Source organism: Arvicola amphibius, chromosome 1 (assembly GCF_903992535.2).
Source record: "Arvicola amphibius chromosome 1, mArvAmp1.2, whole genome shotgun sequence".
Taxonomy (NCBI): Eukaryota; Metazoa; Chordata; class Mammalia; order Rodentia; family Cricetidae; genus Arvicola; species Arvicola amphibius.
In genome coordinates, this window is record NC_052047.1 from 100,187,275 (window position 1) to 100,209,378 (window position 22,104).

The 22,104-nt window shown below is 55.0% G+C and overlaps 1 protein-coding gene across 2 annotated transcripts; it reads right to left on the bottom strand.

Annotated features, from left to right (window-relative positions):
- Nucleotides 1-289: 289 nt before the first annotated feature.
- On the bottom strand, nucleotides 290-21,904 carry Palm (paralemmin). Of its 2 annotated transcripts, XM_038313973.2 has the most exons (9): nucleotides 21,754-21,904; nucleotides 10,427-10,478; nucleotides 10,052-10,132; nucleotides 9,519-9,649; nucleotides 7,724-7,874; nucleotides 6,391-6,412; nucleotides 4,156-4,215; nucleotides 2,632-2,763; nucleotides 290-815 (listed from the first exon to the last, which is right to left on the bottom strand). In XM_038313973.2, exons 1-9 carry the CDS (start codon nucleotides 21,756-21,758, stop codon nucleotides 292-294), a joined length of 1,158 nt encoding a protein of 385 aa, XP_038169901.1. In that variant the 5' UTR covers nucleotides 21,759-21,904; the 3' UTR covers nucleotides 290-291. The 2 variants fall into 2 exon arrangements, with proteins under 2 accessions (XP_038169901.1, XP_038169910.1); XM_038313982.2 differs by lacking the exon at nucleotides 2,632-2,763.
- Between the last annotated feature and the right edge of the window lie 200 nt (nucleotides 21,905-22,104).

Below are 22,104 nucleotides of genomic sequence, written 5' to 3' on the forward strand. Positions count from 1 at the left end.
TGTAAACCTGCTGTGACCTGGAGTTGGGGGGTCCCCATTCTTAGCAGATCTGAGATGGGTCGGCCTGTCTCTCACCAAGGGAAGACGCACGGCTCAGAGGTTTGGGGTGAGTGTGGAGAGTGGTGACGGACACAGCACCTCCCATCTGCGACTCGAGGTGCATAGGGACCACACACGTGTCTGGGGCCCGTGAGGCAGAGGATGAGGGTGGGCAGGCGCCGGGGAGGGCCGGGCTGCTGGGTGGAGTGTGGAGCGTAGGACGGGGATGGGGGCGGGAGCGCCCCCGACGGGTCACATGACAGAACAGCATCTGCAGCGAGGCTTCTTCATGTCAAGATCCTGGGCATCACTGGGAGTGGCTGCGGGCCCGGTCTGGTTCTCTTCCTTGGTGTCTGGGAGCTCAGCCGCACTGCCATTGAGTGGGGCCGGCTCCCTGGGGGTGGTGGCTGCGTCTTCGATCACCAGCAGCTCAGCCTTGATGGTGTCCTGCAGGCCCAGTACCTTCTTGGTCTCTGCTTCGTCTTCCACATTCTGATAACCCATGAAGACCATGGTTACCGGGGGCTCCTGCCCGGGCTGGATGCCTGGTGGGCCTGACGTGGCCTCTCCTGGCTGGGCCACAACTCCGGTAATCTCCCGCCTTGCCGGTGTGGTCCTGGCGGCATCCTCTGCGAGTCCCCGAGGCTCCGTTGGCCCGGCTGTGGACCCTGCCTCGCTCAGCGTGACCTCATCGGCCTTGTGAATGAGTTCATCCACCTCGGAGGAGCTCAGCGGCTGGATTCCGTTCTCAGCGATGCCATCCACGGCATGGACCACTGTGGGGGCACACGGAGAGAGTTAGCTGGGGAGATCGCAGAAGACGCCCCACTGTGATAGCCAGCTCTTGTGCCCGTCTGGGGTTCCAGCGCTCAAGGCGACCGAGGAAGGATTGCCCTGAGTCCCAGCAAGTCTCCTAGCCTCGGCTTCCCGTGTGCTGGGACGACAAGCGTGCACTACAGGCCTGACTCGCTTTCTGAGTTATGGTGAGCTAAGGATGGTGTCTCCTCACCAAGGGGACCAACTGTCTGCAGCCCCCAAACACACCTGGACCTCAGCCTGGCAAACTCCTCCTGGATCCTGGGGGGGGGGGGGGAGGAGATAGAGTGGCCCCAGGGATCCAGGAAATTTCAGGGCTACCCTCCCCAGATGTCAGCTTCCCACCCTCTGGAAGAGAAGCCGCTGTGTCTGGCTGGCCTCTTCGTGATACTGGGGTGAAGAAGGCAGGGTCAAACCTCTCCCATGGGCCTGGGCTCTTGAGAGGAGAATCCATCAGTCTCCAAAGAAACAGAGCCCCTGCCGTTGCTAAGCAACCAGGGTCCATCTAGCTGGTTCTGGGTCCCCAGAGAGAGAAGAGATGGTGGCGTGACTGAGGGTGAGATGTGAGTGGGGCTGTACAAGACACCCATCCTAGTCGTGCCTAAGACATGGCGTGTGCTCACACAGAACATACCAGTGCCAAACACACAGCACGGCCCCTCCACGTCGCACGGAGTATCATGCAGCCGTGAAAAGGAGCGAATACTGTAGCACGGAGGGACCTTTAAGACACTGTTCATTGAGAAACTCACATAGAAGGCCACATAGTGTGGGACTCCATGATGGGAAACGCCCCAAATAGTGAAGTCCTGAGACCAGATGCGGATGCATGAGTGGTGGGGGCTGGGGACCGAATGGGGAGAGAGCTTGTGGGGATGCGGAGCTTCTTCTGGGCTAATGGGATGCTCTGAAAGCAGATAGAATTATTGTACACCAAGGACCAAACCTCATAAACCATACATTGTAAAAAGAAATACAGGATATGTATTTATTTCTTATAAATCAGAAGGGGACCAGTTGGATTTTTATGGCTCCCGCTAAAATTGTCCCTGATTAGATGTACCCTAGTTCCTTCAAAATGACTTCCCCACAGCTTAGTCCTGGAAAACACCTAGAAAACCAGTTAGGAAAGCTGGAAAGAACAGCCTGCAATCCCCCAGTGAGGGATGGGGGCGTGGTCAGGGTGAAGCCCCGCCTAGAATCCCCAGTGAGGATTAGGGGCGTGGCTTAGTTGTTAGCCTTGGCCTAGCATTTTGGAGGCCTGGCTTCTGTCTCCAGCACCACCAGCACATAAAAATCCAGTCTCTTGCCGGGCGGTGGTGGCGCACGCCTTTAATCCCAGCACTCGGGAGGCAGAGGCAGGCGGATCTCTGAGTTCGAGGCCAGCCTGGTCTACAAGAGCTAGTTCCAGGACAGGCTCTAGAAACTACAGGGAAACCCTGTCTCGAAAAAAAACCAAAAAAAAAAAAAAAAAAATCCAGTCTCTTCTACAGCTCCCAGTACCCCTCCAGCCAGACCACATTCCCTTCTCCCCTGTAGCCTTTGCACCAACTGGCTCCTGCCAGGCGCGCTGCTCCCTTCTCTTGGCCGGCAACTGAGGGCTTCTGAGAAGCTCCCTCCTCACCCCGGCTCTGAGTGGCAGGTCTGAGCTTAGCTTAGCGATGGCTGAAGCTGCCTCTAGGTTCCATTTCAGTGCCCAGCATACTGCCCAGGTTCTGAATGACGGGCGACCTGGGCTCTGCCGGGTGCCCCTGCAGGAGGCGTGGCTTCTCATACCTTTTGTTTCGTCCTCGTAGACTTTCACGCCCTGAGGGAGTGGGTCCCGGGGGAGCAGTGTGGTGCTGGACAGCACCCTGGTCTCCCCGGTCACCTTGTCCTTCTCCACCGTGATCTCCACCGAGTACATTGCTGACAGGAGAGGCACGGGGTTACCCTAAGGCTCCTCCTCCCTCAGGCGCCCCCCACCGGGCTATGACCAAGCCAGGGAAGAAAGATAGCAGCAGAGCCAAGCAGCGATGCCAGTCACACTGGGGACACTGGGCACAGCACGCAGACGTGGCCCTCTCTACACCTTTCCTCAGCTCTTAATGTTAAGTGTTCAAGTCAGCATTCTGCTCAGAACCCACAGCCCGCGCTTCCGTCCCACCCCTGGACCCCATGTCCTTTTGCACTGCTGAGCCACCAGACTCTGGCCTCGAACTCACAGAGATCCGCCTGCCTCTGCCTCCCAAGTGCTGGCATTAAAAGCGTGTGCCACCGTGCCCCATGAGATGAATCTAAACAGCAATTTCCCAGGCAAGCACTGACCGTGTTCCCCACCAACAAGCCTCCTTATGGCGCTATGAAAAATGCCAAGTCCTAACGGCCACCCTTAGTATCCCAAGCCGACCTCACACTGACCCAGACAGGGTCCGCAGGGCTCCACTGTAGCCCGATGTCCACCTCCACTGGCTCGTTTTCTCTCACAGTCACCTCCAGAAACACCTAGAACGTTCCCCTGCTGACCCACACAGCACCCCACCCACCCAGGCCGGACCCAGCATGGTTCTCTGGCCCAGTGTCTGTTCTCAGTGCAGCCACTAGAGGGCACTCCTACGTACGCAGCTGAGTGAGAAGTCCTACTCTTTCCCGAGAGGCCCTCCTTGCAACTTCAGGGACACAAAACAAAGTCCTCCTTTTCCTCAGCAGGTTAATTGGACGGCCACTTGCACCAATCGGAATACCAACTCCCCCTCTTCCATGCCTGGTTCCGTAAACATTTGTTGAATGAATAACTGATTGTTAGTTAATCATTCGTCTCTGTACCTAAATACCTACTGAAGAGATGTGGGGGACGGGAGGAACCACATCTGGTGGCACCTTCTCAATTAAGAAACGTCCCTAGCCTCCTGAACTTGAACCCTGTGCAAGAAATTCTAGGCCTCCTGCGGCCCTCCCTTCCCCAGGGCTTCTGTCTGGACAAGTTATCAACTAGTCTTGCTGGGTTTGGGGGACAGAACACATCAGGTCCCACGTGAAGTCAGTGTGATGCCGGGACAGACCCCTGGAGCAGGCAGGAACTGACGCAAGCGTGTTCAGGCATGTGGGAGCAAGTTCAGCCTGTGTGCCAGCTGAGGTTAGGAATGGAAGCCGCTGGCACCGGGTTAGAGCCCCCATGCTGGCCGGTGGGTGGGTGTGCTGCAACCAAGCAGATCGGCGCTGAGGTCTGGGTGAACCCCACCCTGCCAGCCTCACCCTCCAGGACCCAGACAGAGTCTCAGACGGTAGCCAGACCAGGGTGGGGAGTAGGGGCTAACCCACCTGCCTTCATCATGGTGGATCCCCCCGGAGTCCGCACTGGTGTGGAGGACATGCAATTCTCTGCACGGGGCACAGGGTGGGAAAAAACATGGAATCAGAGACAAGATCACACGATCACCTCAAAACATCCCTCCAGGAACATGAAAACAGACCTAAAATACCTGGTCCACAGACATAGCCAAGTCCTGCATACAGACTAACATGTGCTGGAACCCCAGATTGCTTGACACACTTGAAACCCCAGACTTCAACACATGACCTGCACCCCAGACCCCAACACATGACCTGCACCCCAGACCCCAACACATGCACCTAAACCCCAGACCCCAACACATGACCTGCACCCCAGACCCCAACACATGCACCTAAACCCCAGACCCCAACACATGACCTGAACCCCAGACCCCAACACATGCACCTGCATACCAGACCCCAACACATGACCTGTACCTCAGACCCCAACACATGACCTGCACCCCAGACCTCAACACGTGACCTGCATCCCAGACCCCAAAACGTGACCTGCACCCCAGACCCCAACACATGACCTGTACCTCAGACCCCAACACATGCACCTGCACCCCAGGCCCCAACACATGACCTGCACCTAAACACCATACCTACATCCCCAGACCTATGCATGCCCAGGGCCCCTTTCCCCACAGCCAGCCCAGCTGAACCCCACAGACTTCTCATTGTTCAGACAAAAATGACTATCACAAAATCCCTGAGAGGCCTGCGTGGATTTAATTATTAATTTTTAATTCTACAGCAAGACCGGGAGACAACCTCCCTATGAATAATTAACAGTAAATCAGGCCAGAGAATCCTGAGGCCGTACTGCCAGCCATGTCAGCTGCACTGGGCAGGAAACACAGCTCACTAGAGATCTCAGAAAACAGAGACCTGGGCTGGCGTGGAGCTGCATTCCAGGGGCTGGGGATCCCTGTAAGTTCAAAGCCAGCCCGGTCTACACAGTGAGTTCCAGGACAGCTTGGGCTATGTGGATGAAGACTTTGTCTCACAAATAAATAAATAAATAGGGCTATGTTGGGGCTCAGTGGATAGACTGCTGGCTTGACTTCCTGGTCCCATCCTTGGCGCCACACAGTTATTCCCAGTTGTCAGGAGGATCCGGAGTTCAGGGTCATCCTTGGCTACACACTGAATTGAAAGCCAGCCTGGCTGCCTGAGCCTCTGTTTTTTTTTTTTTTTTTTTTTTTTTGGTTTTTCGAGACAGGGTTTCTCTGTGGCTTTGGAGCCTGTCCTGGAATAGCTCTTGTAGACCAGGCTGGTCTCGAACTCACAGAGATCCGCCTGCCTCTGCCTCCCGAGTGCTGGGATTAAAGGCGTGCGCCACTGCCGCCCGGCCTGAGCCTCTGTTTTTAAAATGTGTATTTATATATGACACACACACACATATTTATATAGGTAAATACACACACACATATTTTTATTTTTGGAACTTGCTCTATAGACCAGGCTGGCCTTGAACTCAGAGATCCGCCTGCCTCTGCCTCCCAAGTGCTGGGATTAAAGGTGTGCGCCACCACCACCTGGTAACTCTTTTTGTTGTTGTTGTTGTTTTTTTTTTTTTTTTTTTCCGAGACAGGGTTTCCCTGTAGTATCTAGAGCCTGTCCTGGAGCTAGCTCTTGTAGACCAGGCTGGCCTCGAACTCAGAGATCCGCCTGCCTCTGCCTCCCGAGTGCTGGGATTAAAGGCGTGCGCCACCGCCGCCCGGCCTGGTAACTCTTTTTTAACGTGTGTGGTATATACACTTACTCGTGAAGCGAGTACAGGAGTGTGCCGCACAGATGGAAGTCTGAACCTGACACCCTGTTCATCCAGCGGCCGTTCCCCACCTTTTCTGAGCTTTCCTCTATTTTAATTAGGTGTGTCTGTGCTTGCCTGTCAGGTCCCCTGAGGCTGGAGTTACAGGCTGCTGTGAGTTGTCTGCCACCTCCCAGCCCTGAAGCTAGCTGATAAGGCTGAGCTGGCCTGCCAGAGAGCCCAGATCATCCCCGCCAGGCGTCCTCAACACTGGGGTGACAGGATACAGACGTTAGCCAGAGGCTAGCTGGCCGGAACGAACGTCACCGAGAGTGGATATGAACTGGTTAGCCCAGGGCATCTGCCCCAGCCAGCTTCCACACCAGCTCCTCCACACTCACCCGCCATCCCACCTCTGACCACCAGAGGGCACCAGAGGCCGCATTTCCCCGTTGGAAGCTTACCTTTCGGGGTGCCCAGCGGCATCTGAAAAAGAGGAGAAGGATTAGAGTTGCTCCGCCTCCCTCACTGCCCTAAGCTCCACCCCCAGCTGAAGAATGGGCCTACGGGCTGGGTGGGAGTCTTGGGGAGACAGGCTCAACCCCTTCAACCCCTAATGGGGTCTCCAGCAAATTCTGTCAATTTGTGCCTAAGAGCTCCGGTTCAACCTTCAAAGTCCGCCCGCTCTGGGAAGACTGCCCACCGTCCTCATGCTCTGGGGAAAGGGTGTGTGTCCCAGTGCCCAGGGTTTCTCTGACGATAGGTCTGGTCTCCCTTCTGTGCCCAGCAAGCAGGGGCCGGCGCTCTGATCCACACAGACCAGGGCTGGAGCAGGGCCCCAGAACAACAGCACAGCTCCTTCCTAGCATACACAGGCTGTGAGCGCGTCCTCGGCCCGCCCTGCCCCTCCTGTCAGCTGGCAGACCCCTAACTCTGGTCCTCCCTCCATCAAAGGGAGGTTTTAAAAAAATGATTTAAGGGCAAGTGTGGTAGTTCATGCCTTTAATCTCTACACTCAAGAGGACCTCTGTGAGTTCCAGGGTTACACAGCGAGACCCTGCTCTAAAACAAATAAATAAAAACATCATCAGCATCATCATCATCATAATGTGGGGCTCAACTGAGGCAGACACACGGTCCCTGCTGGCCTCTGTGTACATACGCACCCGCGTGCACGCACAGACATCACACCCACACAACAGAGAAATAAAAAACAACATGGCCCGCTGGGTGTGGTGGTGCAGGCTTGCCAAGGTGGACCAGCTTGAGCAACACAGTGAGAAATTGCCTCAAAAGATCCAAATCTCGGGTCAGCGAGATGGCGGCTCACAGGGCAAATGCTCTTGCCACCAAGTCTAAAGACCTGGGACCTACAGAAAGGTTAAAGGGACAGAACTGACTCCACAGTGGGACCTCTGGCCTCTGTGGCATGTTCATGTTCTCCAGGAGACTATAATAGATAAAATTAAACATACGAATGTTAGGCTAAGAATGGATCAGTGTTGGTTACTACTCTAGCATGACTCAGGTCCTGGGTTCAATGCACAGCACCACCCCCTCAAAAAAATAAAGTAAAAAAAGCAGTAGAAAGGAAAACTTGAGAGTGGGCTCCATTTGGGGCCAAGGCCTGACCCCTGCGGAATCGCCAGCACACAGGCACAGAGGTGGTGTCCACACAGAGGCAGCTGAACCCCAGAGAGTCCAAGCAGTATCTCTCGGGTCACGCAGCCTGCATTTCCTTGCACTAAGGAAGTGGTGGGTATCACTCAGGACCTGGCTTCTCCAGGAGCCTCTTACCTGCTGAGAATTCACCAGGGCATCTGATTTTTGTTCTTCCTTGGCTGGGCTTGCAGACGGGGGCCAGACTGGGCTGCGGGCTGCGGAGTTCTCCTTTGGGGCGGCTGGTGCTGCCTCTCCAAACTCCAGGACATCAATTTCTTTCTCGAGCCTTTGCAGAGGGAGAAAGGTCACACACAGTGGCTCCTCAAATGTAGGTTTTTGGTGCTGGTCCATGGTGGCGCACGCCTTTAATCCCAGCAGTCGGGAGGCAGAGGCAGGTGGATCTCTATGATTTTGAGGCCAGCCTGGTCTACAAAAGCTAGTTCCAGGACAGGTTCCAAAGCTACAGAGAAACCCTGTCTTGAAAAACAAAACAATAAAAAAAAATCTTAAAAAAAATAAAACAAAAACAAACAGGGTTTCTTTGTGTCGCCCTGGTGGTTCCAGAGCTTGCTCTGTAGACCAGGTTAGCCTCTGCCTCCCAAGCGCTGGGATTAAAGGAATGTCAAGCTTTTCTTTCTTTCTTTTTACATTTATTTATCTATCATCACACAGTGTCTGTGTGTGCAGTGTGGAGGTCACCGTATGAGTGGGTTCTGGGGATCGAACTCAGGCTCGGCCGCGAGCACCTTTACCCACTGAGTGATCTCACCCGGTCTATGTTTTGTTGTTTTGTATGCCTGGTGATTCTGTGACTCTCCCAGCCAGCAAGCAGCAGGGCTGAGTCCACTGTGTGCTAAGCTGCTTCAAACAGACTCCCCTTCCCTGTTTTCTCACTTACAACTGACAGGAAGGGTGAGCTTTGAAGCGACAATGGAAAAATATGTGTCACTATCACAAGCATCAGAAGACTTTAGTACAAACAATTCCCAAAAAAACAATTAGGGTAGAGCCAGGCAATGCTAGGTACCCGCTGCAGGAGGATTGTTGCCAGTATTAGGTCAGTCTAAGCTATAGAGATCCAGATTCAAAAAAGCAAAATCAAAGAATTTTTAAAAAAGGAGGAGGGGAGGCAGTGAGGGTCTGGGGCCGTGGTCATGGTGGAGCCCCACCTAGAATCCCCCAGTGAGAAACTGGGGCGTGGCCAGAGGCGGAGCCTCATCCTAGCCTCATCCTCGGCTTTGATTTCACCAGCCAGGCAAAAATCAACCCAAAACCTCAGAAAACACTCAACGGGATCCCTAACTGGTTCATAGGAAGAAAAACAGAAGCCGGGGGAGTTCGCTGATCGCACGTAGCTCCTTTAACGTGAAGGCCCCAAATGCTATCTTTACAACGCTCCCCAAGTGGGCAGGGAAATCTCAGCCAACCCCACAGACAGGGTCTCTCATGGCCAGACTGAATTCATACGGGCGTCCCTTCCTTGCTGGCAGACAGTGTAGAAGTTAGTAATTTCCTTCTACCCTGACCCCTCTTCTCCCAGCCAGACCCCTATCAGCCGCCTGCTGGAAACACTTGTGTTTGCTACAGCCCCCAGGGCGGAAGGCTGCTCTCCCTGTCCCGACCCCTCTACGGCTTCCTGTAGGTCCAGCTGCTTCTGTGGTCTCTATTAGGGCTTCAAGGGTCAGCTTGGCTGGCGCCAGGAAGCCCTCAGGGAGATTGGTGGTGGTACCTCCCTTCCTCAAGGACTCTTGGTGCAAGTGTTAGGAAGTCCCAGAGGAGAAAACCCAAGGCAGCTTGTGTGTCCATAGCCACACTGGCTGGGCGCTGTGTGACCCTCAATGAGGCACATGCCCATCCCTGATGCGGGGGTCCCCAAGTGTCCTCGGGCCCAGACCATTATCAACCCCTGGTCCCCTCCCCTACTGCCCACCTGGCAATGGACTCCTCCAGGACCCGGGCCTTCTGCTCATCCTCCTGCATCTGCTTCCTCATGTCCTCATCGCCCTCAGAGGCCGAGGACGGCGTCCCCTCTAGCAGCCAGCGTTCCCGCAGTGCCTTGGACTAGGGTGGCAGGGAAGAGGCTCAGAATCCAGGCAAGGCCATGACTGGATCAAAGTCAGGGTTAGGATTCATACTAAGGTTAGGGTTACGAATGAGGTCAGTCAGGGTCAGGCTGGAGTCCAGTGACCTTAGTCCCAAACCAATCCAAGGGTCACACATGCCAGTAGCCCCATGGGGCCCCACACAGACCAGGGCTCCAGGAGAGCCCCGCCCCTCCCCGCCCCCGCCCAACAGAGCCCCACCCCGCCCCTCCCCCCGGCCCAACAGAGCCCCCGCCCCCCGCCCAACAGAGCCCAGCCCCGCCCCTCCCCCCGGCCCAACAGAGCCCCCGCCCCCCGCCCAACAGAGCCCAGCCCCGCCCCTCTCCCGGCCCAACAGAGCCCCGCCCCTCCCCCGCCCCACCTTGAGGTGCTGCAGCTGTCTCCGGTCATCTTCCAGTTGTCTCCGTCTGCTCTCGATCTCAGCCTGCTTCCTGCGCTTCTCCTGCAAGCGTAGGACCAGGTCAGAGGGATCCAGGGGACCCAGCACCCCTATGAACCGTACACAACACAGCTAGGGGGACCTGGACATAGGAGCATCAGCAGCCGGCGGGCCTAGGTTGTGACAAATGCTAGCCTCAGTTCCCCCCCACTTGTCTATTTTCATTTCTGGGGACCCCTAGGTAACTCTCTGCTTGCTGTACCCAAATTCTGAGCCCCAGACTGTGCATCAAGAATCCTGGAACCCCATCCTTCCCGACCCACTCACGACCTCAAATCCACAGTGGGAGGAACTCACTGCGATGACCTGAAGCCGCTCCTGCTGGGACACAGTGTCTGTCGCCAGGACCCTGAATATAGGAGACAAAGTCAGAGAGATCCTTCACCATCCAGGCAACCCAGGACCACCGCCAACCCTAGATCCCCCCCCTCCAAGGTGCGACCTCCAGGCCTAGAGAGCTGGGATGCGTACAGGAAAGGGTGCTGTCAGGCTTCTTGTCAACTAATAGAGCGAGCGTCACCTCCCAGGAAAGACTAGAAGATCTATCAAGATGACCCCCAGGTACCCTCCTCTGGACCAAGTCACACACAGAGAGGATCAAGGATGCCCTAGCTCCCACATCAACCTCCCACCCCTACAAACTAAATGACAGCCCAAAATTTCAGAGATGGCGTGCGTCTCCCCAGAACACAAGGCAAAGCATCGGCAAAGCCAAGGCTTTGTCTCCCCTTATTCCTGAGACAGCTGGCTGCAGGGGCTAGCCTCAGGCACCTCCCCCAGCCCTCCCCCCCACTTTCCTGATGCCTTATCTCCACAGACTGAAATTACAGCCATGCTCAACACCCTTGGCCTGGACTCAGGCTTCCCTGTACCTCTCAGGAGCAGGAGATATATCCAGCTCTGAGCCTGTCCAGGATTATAACCGGGAGGCGGTCCAGCAGGCCCCACAGCGGAGAGCCGTCACCCAAATCTGCCCAGGCAAACTGGAGCCAGCGGCGCCTCCCCAGCCCTCATTTTCAGAGGCCTGTGAAATGACCTGGCTCCCACGCCCTGGCAGGTGACCCTGTCCAGCTGCTCCCTTCCTGTCAGGAAGCACCTTCCCTTGGCAGTGCCTCCCAGGGGCCTGGTGGAGCGAGCACACACTGATTTATCTGTTTTTACAGGCCTGGGGATGGAATCCAGGACCGTGGACGTGATAAGCAGGGGCTTCACGGTGACCACGCCTTCAGCCCTTTCTTACTGTGTGGGTGGGGGGTGGGGAGTGGGGTGGGGGGGTGGTACATGAATCTGTACACATGGATACATATAGGTGTGGATGCCAGAAGCCAGTTCTGAGTCTCCTTCCTCAGTCACCACCAAACTTGTGAGTTTTTGTTTTGCTTGTTTGTTTATTTGTTTTTTCTTAAACAGGGTTTCTCTGTGTAACAGCCCTGGCAGTCCTGGAATTCGCTCTGTAAACCAAGCTGGCCTTGAACTCGGGAGATCGGCCTCCTGAGTGCTGGGATTAGAGGCGTGCGCATGCCCCTTGCTTTCTTAGTGAGACACTGCCGCACTAAATTGCCCATACTGGCCTCAGCCTTCGAAAACCCTGAGTCACCTGTGTCACGCATTGGGCCTGAAGTTCTTCTCTTCCCTTTGTCCTCAGAGAGGCTCCACGCAGCTTGGTGGGAGCTCCTCCCAGCAACCCGAACTAACTTTCACAGCACTGATCAGAGCCCAGCCCCTCCTTCACTCACACACCCTCGAGAGACTTCACTTGGTGCAGCCTAGCCCAGTATGGACCTGCTGGTTCCCCGCCCCTCCTTCCTCCCTCTCGCTCAGTCTATTCCAGCCACTGAGACTCAGATGCTTCTTCTACCCAGACCTTTGCACCCCCTGGTTTCCCAGCCTGGCGAGCTTTCTCCAAGGCCCTATGTTAACATCCAGAGGGGCAGAGTTGCTGCTCTTGTGGTACCCCACATTTCCTCCTCCATTCTAGGAAGAGGGCAGAGGGAAAGGGCCAAGACTTCCAGGACCCCAGGAATGGTGGCACACATCTCTAATCCCAGCACCCGGAGGCAGCAGCAGCCTACAGAGTGAGTTCCCAGCCAGCCAGAGGCTCTGTTTAAAAATAAAATTGGAAAGATTCAAGACCCTCAGGGGAGAAATGGGCCACGGGGAGTTACACACCCAGTGTGTTATTCCCCACCAAAGAATCAGGTGGCCATTCAGGCTGGGCACAGGGACAGTGTGGCTGCTGGGCTGGTAGAGACAAGGCACTCAGTGTCCTCAGCTGGACCTCCTGTCCCCAGGCCAGCACGGACGAGAAAGTCAGGTGGACACAGCCACTCGGCATAGAGACAATGTTCTCAGTCGTCCCAAGAAGACAACTTCCATTCCTCTGGCCCAGCGGTCCCCAGATTGTTGTCGCGTGGTCACAAGTACAGGCGCGCAGCTGAGCCCCTCCCGTGACCCTCCCCACCCCCGGGCGCCACTGCTGTAATGGATGGCAGGCCTGCGGGAGGCGGTCGCCCTGGCAACCTCGCTGTTCCCATGGCAACGCGAGGCCCTGAGTGTGGAGGAGGGACCTGCGCTGAGCATCCACCCCCGGCCCAGTGCTGAGGGACTCCGAGGCTTCCACTTGCTTTGGGCTGGAGCGGGGAGAAGGGGTGTCGACTGGAGGGTGGGAAGGCCCTTGCCTTTTCTCTCATTTTGGTTTTTGGCGTTCCCACACATCTCTCTGGGAAGGGTCTGGACCAGGCACTGAAGGTTAAGGGGGAAAATATGCAAATCATTAAACCCAAGTCATATCGAAGGGCCCATGCCCGTGATTTCAGCAATAGAGAATCTGAGGCAGGAGGACAGTGAGCTCAAAGCTAGCCGGGAAAACTAGGTAACATCTGGTCTCAAATGAAAAGAGATTGGGGCTGAAGCAGAGAGAGTAGACACCCCCCAAGCATGCAGGAGGTTGGGAGTCCCGGGAAGCAGTTTAAGACCTACAGAACTGGTCTACAGAGTGAGTTCCAGACAGCTACAGTTACACAGAAAAGCCATTTTGAAGAAAAAACATGTATTTATTTTATTGTGTGTGCGTGTGCGTGTGTGTGTGTGTGTGTGCGCGCGCGTGCGCGCACGCAAATAGAACTGGGTATAATGGCTGATGCCCGTCATCCCTGCACTTTGGAAGCCGAAGCTAGCCTGGGCTAGCCTGGGCTACAGAGTGAGGAAGCAGTAAGTCACTGAGAAAAGCCCCTCGGAATGACCAAACAGGCCGTATCCCCAAAGGTCTTACGCGCCCCACTTGTGAGATGGGCTGCGTGTCCATGCAGGGCTGTGTCCCTGGACAGGTGACCCGCGGGCTCCTCTGGGGACAGCGGGCACTGCCTCAGAGCTGTTGACACCCTGCAGCTTGAGGAGTCGCACTTTCTGGGGATCATTTTAAAGCACTTGGGGGGGCTCCTCCGCTGATGTGTGTGTGGGTGGGTGGCTGCGGACCATGGAGGGCGTCGTCTCCTAGCTCTTGAGATAACTCAGCTCCAGATGAGATAATGGAATCAGTGACAGCGGAGCCCAAGCCTTGGCTTCCAGTTTTGTTTTTGCAAGGCCCAGAGAAGTTATGCAACAGGCCCAAGGTCACACAGCGGACAGGGTGGATCTGGCATGGATAGGAGATGAGGGGGTTGCTCATGCTTATTCCCTCCACAGCCTAGACAGCAATGACAGCAATGAGAGGGATCGAGCTGGTCAGGCATGGAGCCCAGCGCCCAGAACATTCCTGCAGCTAAATGAAAGGAAAGTGTTGATGGTGACCTTGGTCAGGAAGGGGTGGTCACAGGGCAGGTGGGAGGGAGAGCAGCCGGGCACCCCTCCCCCGCCTGCCCCCTCTCTGGGGGTACCCTGTGTCTCCTGGGCTCCTGGTATTTGACAGCTTCAGATCTGAGGATTCAAGCCTGCTCCAAGCTCTAACCTAACCTTAGCGGCCAGGGTCAGGCTGTCCTTCCCTGCCCTGGACACCTTCAGCCTTTCCACCTCCAAACTAAACTGGGCGCAGCCTCTTCCTCCAGGGAGTCTTCTAATCTCCCATTCCAGGCTCCATGCAGCCTCAGGCACCGCTGAGCACTGCAGAAGAAGGCAGTGCAGACCCGCAGACCCGCGCCAGAGCAACAGATGCACTGACTTTTAACTTGCAGCTGGCGGAGAGGCTGGGCCCCAGCCTGGTCCTCGCAGGTGGAAGGGAACTCTGGCATATTCTAATGTAGAGACCGGCTTCCAGATGCCCCACCTCCCACAACACGTCCAGTAGCGCCCACTGTGACCCCAGGGCCTTGGTTCTTGCCATTTTGCCCACTTGGTGCAGACTACCCCAGATCTCTGCAGGCCAGGCACCGTCCTAACACTTGTTACCCGCTCTGAACACGGCACGTTTTGTACCCACAGGCTCCTGGACGCAGCGGCTACCCAATGACTACCGAGCGGTGAGGCCTGCTCAAGGGAGGTAGCCCACGGGACACTTGTCCTGTGAGTCCAAGTGACTGCTGGGACCCACATCTATCTACAGCGGGGCCTGGATGCCCAACGCCCTGACCAGAGCGTTACAAACTAACATGCAAACCTTAGTGTCCCTGGGTGGACGATGGGCATGCAGCTTGGAACATCCACACAGAAGCTCTCAGCCATAGAGAAGAGCAAGGCAACCCCACCGGGGGACTCAAGGGTGCCGAAGGATTGGAAGGGAATGAGGTGACTGCTGCTGGGTGTGGGCTACATTTTGGGGTGACGGAATGTTCTAGAGCAGTGGTTCTCGCCCTCTCTAATACCACTACACACAATTAATACAGTTCTTTGTGTGTGGTGACCCCAACCATAAAATTATGTCATCACCTCTGTAATGTGGCTGCTGTTATATTTCATAGGAGACCTCAGTGAAAGTGTTGTTTGACACTCTCCCCCGAGCGGTCACTACCCACAGGCTGACAGGGCTCTAGAGGAGACAGAGGAGATGGTTGAACAACTTGGTATCAATATGTAGGTTGAATGCCTCCTGGAGGGAAATGGATGGGATCAAGTCTAAACACAAAATGAATTTGTCTCGTATATATTCAGAGAGCTATCTTTTCTTCGCAGTGGGGTTCAGGTAACCCAAGACATTCATGGACTTCCTGTGACCCAAGGATAACCTCGAACTCCTGATCCTCTCTCTAGCCTCTGTCTCCCAGTGCTGGGGTGACAGTGTGTGTGGCCACACCTGCTTTCTGTGATGCTGGGGACGGAGCCCAGGCCACGTGATGCCAGGAGTGGTGTGCAATGGGCCGTGGGTGGACCAAACGTCCACTCCACACACCTGCCGTGGGTGGACCAAACGTCCACTCCACACACCTGCCGTGGGTGGACCAATACAGGACCAGGCACAAAATTCTCCACTCGAGTCTCTGTCAGTGCTCAAAATAGTCCAGATTTTTAAAAGACAATTATAGCTAGGTGGTGGTGGTGGTGCACACCTTTAACCCCAGCACTTGGTAAGCAGAGGCAGGTGAATCTCTGAGTTCCAGAACAGCCAGAACTACACAGAGAAACCCTGTCTCAAAAACAAAAACAAAAAGACTTATTTATTGGGCTGGAGGGATGGCTCAGAGGTTAAGAGCACTGGCTGCTCTTCCAGAAGTCCTGAGTTCAATTCCCAGCAACCACATGGTGGCTCACAACCATCTGTACTGAGATCTGGTGCCCTCCTCTGGCGTGCGGGCATACATGGAGGCAGAATGTTGTATACATAATAAATAAATCTAAAAGAAAAAGACTTATTTATTATGTTTTCTTGTTTGTTTGTTTGTTTTGTTTTTCGAGACAGGGTTTCTCTGTGGCTTTGGAGCCTGTCCTGGAACTAGCTCTTGTAGACCAGGCTGGTCTCGAACTCACAGAGATCCGCCTGCCTCTGCCTCCCGAGTGCTGGGATTAAAGGCGTGCGCCACCATCGCCCGGCCTTTATTATGTTTTCTTATGTGTCTGTGTGAGTTCATGTGTACCATGCATGTGCATGTGCTAATTGGATTCTCTGGAAACACGGTTGCAGATGCCTGTGAGCTGCCTAACGTGGGTGCTGGGAACTGAACCCAGGTCCTCTGGAAGAGCAGCTGGATGCTCTAACCACTGAGATATACCTCTCCAGCCTGTATATAAATAAAAAAAATCTGCATGGTGGCACACGTCTTTAATCCCAGCTGTCAGGATGATGCGGGAATTTCTCCTCTGTATGCTCTGAATATGCTTTATTGCCATTGGTTAATAAAGAAGCTGCTTTTGGCCAATAGCTTAACAGAGTAAAAAGAGGTGGAAAATCTGAACAGAGACGTAGAGAGAGAACAGGTGGAGTCAGAGAGACGCCATGTAGCTGCTGAAGGAGACAGATGCCCAGAAACCACACTGGTAAACCGAGCGCCTCATTGTGGTTTTACAAAATAATAGGAATGGGCTAATTTAAGATGCCAGACTTAGTTAATAAGAAGCCTAAGCTATTGGCCAAGCAGTGCTGTAATTAATATAGTTTCTGTGTGATTATTTTGGGTCTGGGCAGCAGGAAAACGAACGAGCGGCCTCCACCTACATCGGGAGGCAGAGGCAGGAGGATCTTTGTGAGTTCTAGGCCAGCCTAGCAGGGCTACACAGAAAGACTGTCTTGAAAAACCAGAACCAACCAACCAAACAAACAAACAAAAAACTTAAATCATGGAAAATGTGTTAACAGTGACTGTTAACTGGACAGGGTCTAGAATCACCATGGAGACAGACTACAGGGCACACCCCTGAGAGTTTTGCTACATTAGGTTAACTGAGGTGAGAAGACCCGCCCTGACTGTGGCAGCCCTGCCCCCCGGGCTGGGCCCTGGGACCATCTCTCTGCTTCCTGACTATTGACTCGGTGTGACCAGCCACCTCGCGCTCCTGCTGCCCTGCTGGCCCTGCTGTGATGGCTGGGGTGAACTCAGCGGTCACCCTTCCTCCCCCCAGCCAGAGACATGTTGCTGATTTAACGTGTTCATCAGCTCGTATTTACAGGCACAAAACCTCTCCTCTGAAGGCCAAGTCAAAGACAGGCTGGGGTCCCCCCCTTCCTGGTCCTGCCCTCAGACTTCCTATGGACATAGGATTCCAACAATGTGGAGCCGGGGAGACGGCTTGGCAGGTAAAGGGCTTGCGGCACAAGCACAAGGACCTGAGTTTAAATCCCCATCACCCACATAAAAAGACGGATGTGGTGGCACTGGCTTGTTGTCCCAGCCCTGGGGAGGCAGAGACGGGAGATCTCTGGAGCACACTGGCCAGTCCGTGCACTATAAGTTCCAGCCCACCAGGCATGGTGGTGTACATCTTTATTCCCAGCACTCGGGAGGCAGAGGCAGGTGGATCTCTGTGAGTCTGAGGCCATCCTGATCTACAAAGAGACTTCTAGGACAGCCAGGACATAGACAGACCGTTTCTCAAAACAAAAATGAAAACACTAACCAAGCAACATGAAGAGAGAGAGAAGGGGCTGGAGAGATGGCTCAGAGGTTAAGAGCATTGCCTGCTCTTCCAAAGGTTCTGAGTTCAATTCCCAGCAACCACATGGTGGCTCACAACCATCTGTAATGGGGTCTGGTGCCCTCTTCTGGCCTGCAGATATACACACAGACAGAATATTGTATACATAATAAATAAATAAATTTAAAAAAAAAAAAGAGAGAGAGAGAAAAGACAAAGGACATGGTCTCTTCTCCCTGTGCTGGTGTCACAAACCCCAGGCTCTGCCCACCACTCTCCCCTGCTCCCCCAGAACACCACACTGCCTCCTCTGCCTCTCTGCTGGACGCCCAGGCTGGACCACACCCTGCACAGCTGTTTTTGCACATCTGGCTCCACGGGCTCCTTTCTCGCAGTCATTTCAGGGCTGGGCTGGGGCTCCATCACCATGCTAGGTGCGCTACCATGCTCTGACTGTCCGTAGTTCCTGGTGTAAGACTCCAGGAGACAGATGGCCTCTGAAGGCCTCTGAAGCCTGACGTCGGCTCTTTCGGTTGCTCCCAGCCCGGCTTGCCCTCCTCGCCTGGCCCCGCCATGCCCTTGGTCCCTTTAGCCCAGACACTGTGGCTCTGCAGCCTGTGGGGGTTGGGGTGGAAGCACAAGTCACAGAAGGCTGTCTCCCTGAGCCCCTTTGCATGCTCTAGTCAGGCCAGCAGATGCGTCTGTCTGTCTGTCTGCCTCAGGTCCTAGAAAATCTTTTTTGTTGGTTTATTTGTTTGTTTTTAAGACAGGGTTTTACTGTGTAGCTTTGGGGCCTGTTCTTGAACTCACTCTGTAGACCAGGCTGGTCTTGAACTCCCAGAGATCCCCCTGACTCTGCCTCCCGGGTGCTGGGATTAAAGATGTGCACCACCACCACCTGGCTCCTGGAGAATCTTTTGCAGAAAAGAACAGTGTAGAAAGAACCAACACAAAACAGAAAATCTTTCGTGGACTAGGAGACCGAGGCAGGAGGGTGACAAACTGGAAGTCAGCCAGTGCTACCTTAGGGGGAAAAAGACTCTTTAAAAAAATCTGAGTGTGGTGATATACCTCAGAAAGCTGAGGCAGGAGCGATGGGGAAGCTGAGGTCTTCCTTGGCTATGTAGTGAGTTTGAGGCCATTCTGGTCTACATGTCTCAAAAACAAACAAACAAACAATAACAAAAAAAAAAAACCAAACTCATAACATTAAAATTGCAAGGAGAATTCTGGCAAGATGGCTCAGCAGGTAAAGATACTTGCTGCGAAACCCAAGGCCCTGAGTTCGATTTCCAGAACCCACATGGGGGACAGACAGAATGACCTGCAGGTTGTCCTTTGATCTTCAGGCATGCATCACGCCCCACCCACAAAAATAATAAATAATATAACAAACTAAAACATAGCAACAAAATTCTCTAGATGCATAAACTTTACTCCCATTTCAGGGGCAGCTAGATGACTGGGTGGGTAAGAGAGCTTGCTGTCACGCTGACAGCCTGAGCTCAGTCCCCAGAACCCCCACGGTGGGAGGGGAGAACAGACTCCCAAAAGTTAGGCTCCTACACCTGAATCCATATACTCTTCCACACTCACACACAAATCATTTTTTTAAAAGAAAAGAAAAATAAAAGCCAAACCAGACCAGAAATTTCTTAAATTTCAAACCGAATTCCCTGTATTGGAGACAAACACTCCAGAGTTAAGCGGGCAGACACGTGAGGCAGAGTGTGCAAGCCCAGCAACACAACAGAGACAGAGAAAACCAAAGCTGGCTTGGCATTCAATGATCAGGGCAGACCAGACACAGGCACCAAGAGACTCACAGGCACGCAGGGTAGGGTGAGGCGGGGGAGGGGAGGGGAGGTGGGGTTAGGATCCAGGTAGCACCCAGAGAAGTCTTCCCTTTTCAACGTCTCCGTTCTGGTAGCTCATGCTTGTCACCCTAGCACTCCAGGAGGCTGAGGCAGGAGGGATGGATCTAGCATTACTGGAGTTGGGGTCACCATGTGGGTGCTGGAGACCAAACTGGGCCATCTGCAGGAGCAGTGAGGTCTCTTACAGGGGGCCGTCTCTCCAGTCCTCTCCTTTAATTCTCTACTGCGTACTTTTTAATTTGATTTTTGAGACAGGGTTTCTCTGTGTAGCCCTGGCTGTCCTAGAACTCCCTCTGTAGAGCAGGTTGGCCTCGAACTCAGAGATCCGCCTGCCTCTGCTTGAGTGCTGGGATTAAAGGTGTGTGTCACCACGCCTGGCTCTTTTTCTCAATTTTTAAAGTGCTTTTTGTTGTTCTTGAGACAGAGTCTTTCTATGTAGCCCTGGCTGGCCTGGAACTCACAGAGATCCACCCACTGCCTGAGTGCTGGGAGGTGTGGGCAGCCAAGCCCTGATCTTTAAAATGCATGCATGGTGAACACCCCTCTCCCTGGCCTTTGAGCCTTCAGGAGAGTGAGTTCAGCCCTTGTGGTAAAGGAGGGTCGGCCAGGGCCAGATGGAAATTCCTTCCACTCTGTGTCAACTGGAATCCCTCATTCACGGCCACACGGGGCCAACCTCCTGTTGAACCCACTCCAAATCCAGTAACCGACTGGGCGCCCACCCAGGGAGAGGCCCATGTCAAGAAGCCACAAAAACCTTGCAGCAGGTGCTAAGGGCCTCAGTGCTGTGTAGCTCTGGTGCATCACCTAGACCCCTCTGAGCCAGTGAGAAAGAAAGAGCTAGAAGAATAGGAAACAATAGAGGCCTAACCAGAAAAACGTTTTTCCTCTGCTGTTCTGAGTGGGAGGTTTTCTCACCTGTCAGTGAGCCCCTGGCCACTGCCACACCCAGGCCCGTCCCTGTTGTCAGAGGCTCCCATGGGCCAGGTCAGCCGAACAGATAAACAAGCCAGGGGATGTGGGGCAGGCAATCCGGGCGTTGGCTCCCCTGAGACCCTGGCTGGGCTCCCGGGGTGGGGAGGGGAGCAGCCAGGCCTTTGTCTGGGCTTTCTGAAGTAAGGAACTGGCCGTCCCTTACTTACAAGACTAACCGTCTTGGCCGGGGAGAGACGTGACAGCCAGTCTCCAACCATCGGTGGGTGTGGTGGGTCACGGGTTAATCCCAAGAGGAAAGTTGTCTCATACAAAACACACCCTGAGAGGGAAAGGCAGGGGGAGCGGCCACCAGCCAAGCTGGCTGGACTTCTATGTCCCAAACCCTGGCTAGGATGAGGACAGGGGCCCTGCGTGGGGTGCCACTACTCCAGTCACCAAGCAGGCGGGTTTGTGACCTAGGCGATGTTTCCCCAACACCCCTCAAGCACCTATCCTTCCCACCTGTGGGAGTAGGGGGGCTTGGGGTACACCTTTACATTTCTTAGAGGGGACGGCATGCCTGAATGAGCGAGCGTACATGCTCTTTTGGCTCCCGGCTGTGTACAAAATCTTCCACTGCCCATCAACCTCTCTCACAGACCCACACAAATAGACCGCAGCTCACACTAGCCTGGGTTTGTGGACTGGGTACCGCCACCGTTTTCAACCTGAACCAGTTACCCCTTTAAGTCACACCATCAGGTCCCCCCCTTTTCCTGGCGGGGAGCATGCTTAGAGGGAAAGGGGGAAAATAGATTAGAGCCCCTGACAGGGAACCGCCCGCCTAGCTCTCCGCGGAAATCCACCTCTCAAGCCAGTGGCAACTCAGGGCCACATCTAATGGGCTGGAATCGGTTTGGCCAGGAGGCTACGGGCCCCGGTGAGGCCACGAGGAGGGCAGGACGCAGGAGGGACCGACAGAAGAGCCAGAAGCCGCGAGTCGAAGATGGGGGAAGGGAGGCGGGTAGCACCTTGCCCTTTGAGGAAGGGTCCCCACTACTCCCGAGATCCCGCAGGCTCTCGGGGGCCGCCCACCCACAGGTGGCCCAGCTAGAATTGAAGGGTCGTGCAGGAGCATGGGCCTCTCTCCTTTGCATCCTGCAAGCGATGTGTGGGTGCAATCCGGGTGCCCCCCCAGAATGATTGGGGATCAGGCCTGGAGCGCGCGGCCCAGCTCGATCCCTCCCCTTTGCAGCTGGGAACGGTCTCCCGCTTCGCCTCTGGGTCTCTCGTTGGGGGCCTGGGGCGGCGAAGCGCGCGTGGCCGGGTACTCACTCCATCTCCCGCGAGGTCCGTGGGCGGTGCAGCGCGGGGCAGGACCGACTCTTAGGGCCTGGCGGCCAGGGCTGCGCGGAGCGGGGGCGGCACCGGCGCGGGCATAGTCCCCAGCGCGCCGGGTATTGTCCGGGCGCGGCCGGGTGGGCTCGTACGCGCGCCGCCTCTGCGCGCTCCCTGCGCCCCGCGCGCCCGCGCGCGCCTCCTGCTGGCCTCAGACGCCCCAACCGGCGCAGCTGCACCCCAAAGCGTCGCCCGGATCACGGACCCAGTCACCCTGAGCTCTGGATGGGAGAAAAAGAGTACAGATACAGTTCAGGGCCTGAAGTGGAGCCCCGAGCCGCGGGAGAG

What these genes read in the sequence shown, in the direction of transcription:
- Palm (XM_038313973.2), bottom strand. An exon ending in AGCGGCTTCAGGTCATCGCA is followed by an intron (nt 10,133 to 10,426) that starts GTGAGTTCCTCC and finishes CTACGCTTGCAG; the next exon opens with GAGAAGCGCAGGAAGCAGGC. An exon ending in CTACGAGGACGAAACAAAAG is followed by an intron (nt 816 to 2,631) that starts GTATGAGAAGCC and finishes GTGCCCCCACAG; the next exon opens with TGGTCCATGCCGTGGATGGC.